This window comes from Pygocentrus nattereri, chromosome 5 (genome assembly GCF_015220715.1).
Source record: "Pygocentrus nattereri isolate fPygNat1 chromosome 5, fPygNat1.pri, whole genome shotgun sequence".
Lineage (NCBI taxonomy): Eukaryota > Metazoa > Chordata > Actinopteri > Characiformes > Serrasalmidae > Pygocentrus > Pygocentrus nattereri.
In genome coordinates, this window is record NC_051215.1 from 15,902,361 (window position 1) to 15,905,318 (window position 2,958).

Here is a 2,958-nt window from a genome sequence, read left to right on the forward strand (position 1 = left end):
ATTAGACCGCTGCCAGAGTCACTGCCACTGTGTTTTTCCTTTACTTTTATTTATTTATTTACTTATTTTTTTTATTTTTTTATTTAATGCTTGCCTTTGCCTCTCTCTCCTCCTCTTCTGGTTGCAGGATAAGTCTCTTTACCACCTGGTGAGCAACGGTTGCATGGACTGTAGCCCTGCCGATAAGCGGATTTTCATGAACAAGTGCAATCCCCAGTCCGAGACACAGCAGTGGCTGTTCCAAAGAGTTAACACCACCATCCTGGACAAATTCAACAGCGCCACCAGCTCCTAGGACCCTGAGGCGCAGCCAGCCTGGGGACTGGCTCTTAATGATGCTTAGCATGGGGGTAGATGTACTTAGTGTCCGAGTGTGGCCCCCCTACCCCTCCAACGACCCACCGCCCAAAAGGTGCTGGAGTAGATGAGGGAGGGAAGGCTCATTAGAAAGGGAACTGGGACAGAGCTGAGCCTGGGAGACACACAGCTGATGGCATATGTCCACACGGACACCCTGCAGGTCCAGGAGAACTTGTGCACAGTCAACTGGTTCTGGAGACTGAGACCCCTGGTCATATCTAACACACTGAAATACAGAGCAACATTTGGGTAGCAAGTTTAGTGAACAAACGTTACTACTCACGCTCTTGATATCGCATGGTGGATTTGTATTTCACAGGAGACTTGAAAGTGACTTGCTTTTTTAGTACCGTCATTTGTTTTTGAGGACATTTGTTCAAACTGTATATTTATTTCTATTTATTTGGTAGTATCTTTGAAAGGATAAGTTATTATGTGAGTAATCTACTTTGTTACACCATCTCTTATCAAGGGTAAGTCTAAAAATCGGATTTGTCCTGTGGAAATGATGAATTGTTTTACTTTTTTCCCCTCACCATAGCCACATACCCCCTCCCTCCATGGTTTCTCCCATCTAAATTTTAAATAAAGCAAAAAATGAGTAAGAAATTGTGTGGGTAGTCCAGTTGGCAAATTGAGACAGAAAAAAAAATCATCTTCTATCTTTATTTACACAGAGACATTTTTAAGGCATTTTTTTGTCCTTTATGGCAAAATGTCTACTTATATTTATGTAGTGCTTTGTTTAAAAAGTAAGGATTTGGCTCCCTCTGCTGGTGTACAGTACAGAGTTATTTAGTGTTCCAATGGTAGAGCAGGTGTGCAACTCAAAATACAAACAATTGATAAAAGTTTCTTTTTTTATTCATTATACATGCAAAAAAAAAAGAAAACTAGTAGAAACACACTATACTAAGTGGAGTATTGTGTGAGCATGTTAATAATGAGTTATAGAGTTCAATAATTACACAAGTTAAAGTGTAACTTTCCCAAATTGAGCCAGGAAGCATGATATGATGTGATCGACATGTTTTACATTTTAATAATAGACAAACTTCTAACAGACATCTACTGACAGTCATGAGAGCTGATACAGTTTTCTGCATGAATCGCATATTTTATATTTAAGTGTTTGTTGTGGAACCACAGATGCACCCTGGACATTGTTCTTTTTGCAACAATATAAACAAGATGAGCTACGGTATATTCCATTAGGTGTACGCCTGTGGGGGGGCTCACCACCAAGACCTGACTAGCCTGCTCATGCTACAGTAATTCCAAAGGTGGGTCATTACATTCACTTAGTTCCAAATAAATTTGTCCTCAAAAGGAAAAGTTGATGGATTTGTACTTTCCTGATTGTTTTTTTGGGGTTTAATTTCATTCTGCTGTATTGGTCCAGCTCTTTACTGTTGCTTACACCTCTCACTTCGGAGCTGAAAATTTTCATTTTAGAAAAAGGAATCAAAAGGATCTAAAAAGAGAAAGGTTGATTTTGGAAAGGTACTTGTTATTTCACTTAAGTAGCAATACTGGAATAAGGTTTTAGGCTATGCACATTACATGGTAATCTCTGGTAGTATTACGCATCTTCAGAAGTCAGTGGTGAACCGAGAGCCTTTAATTTTAGCCATGAAGGTCAAAACTTGGCAAAAACCCACCTCTAAGATAAGTCTAATTGAATGCTTATTTACGCTAGTTTTTTGGGCGTTCTATAATACATTTATGTGAAGCTTATGACAGACGTATAGTTTTCACGATGACTCAGTAGAGAGGCCTGGGGATCCAAAAAAACCTGTGGTTTCCATTTCTTACAACTCACTGGTTAGGCTGCCACTCCTTTTCATAGTCAGTGTAATGTAGGACTTCTATGGTGCGTTCAAGTTGTGTCAGAAATGTAATATTTACAAGATGGAAACTGTTAGTGGGTGATCCACATGTGTTATGTGGTGCTTCTAACTGGAGAAAGACATCACTTATCTCATAAGCATCTTCTGCAGTTTATTTTGTTGCAGTAACACAAAATAAACAGACTCTGTTTAATGACAGAAAAAAATAAATGTAATTATTTCCAGTGCTTTTATCTTCTTTCTGTTGAGCCGCAGAGGAGATGGAGGCACATTTTCTTTTGTTTGTGGCCATGATTACTTCATTTGCTGGCATGATTACCAATTCCTTCACTTGTTTTCTTTTAATTGTGTATATTTTCTTTAATTTGAGGATACATTTTCTTAATTCATTTCCACAGTTAATGACTTATTCTCTTTTTGTTTCACTTGTTCGTTTTCTTTTAATCATGCACAGATTTTCTTTTTAACTATGCGCATATTTTCTTTTATCCATGTACAAACAATATCAGTGTAGTAGACATGAGTCATTTTTTTTCATCCTTTATTTTTGCATATAATTTGAGTAGGTTGAAATGTTGACACTTTACATTTCTTATGGTAATTGTGCAATGGCTAATCTAGCAGCATGGTGTAAACACCCCGTCTTTAACCTCTGGTTGAAATTCCTGGCCCTTGGCGGCCCGGTCATAGTCCACTTCCTCCGTTGGCCACTGTGTCATTGATGCTGGCATCGATGGTGCCTTCGACC

General features: G+C 38.6%; 1 protein-coding gene across 1 annotated transcript in view; it reads left to right on the forward strand.

Moving 5' to 3' along the window:
* The window catches only part of galntl6 (polypeptide N-acetylgalactosaminyltransferase like 6), a 259,140-nt gene extending 256,733 nt beyond the window's left edge, over positions 1-2,407 (forward strand). The window contains exon 13 of the mRNA XM_017701404.2: positions 128-2,407. Coding sequence (XP_017556893.1) covers positions 128-295 — 168 coding nt within the window. The 3' untranslated portion in view covers positions 296-2,407. The remainder of the gene's footprint in view (positions 1-127) is intronic.
* Positions 2,408-2,958: the final 551 nt, after the last annotated feature.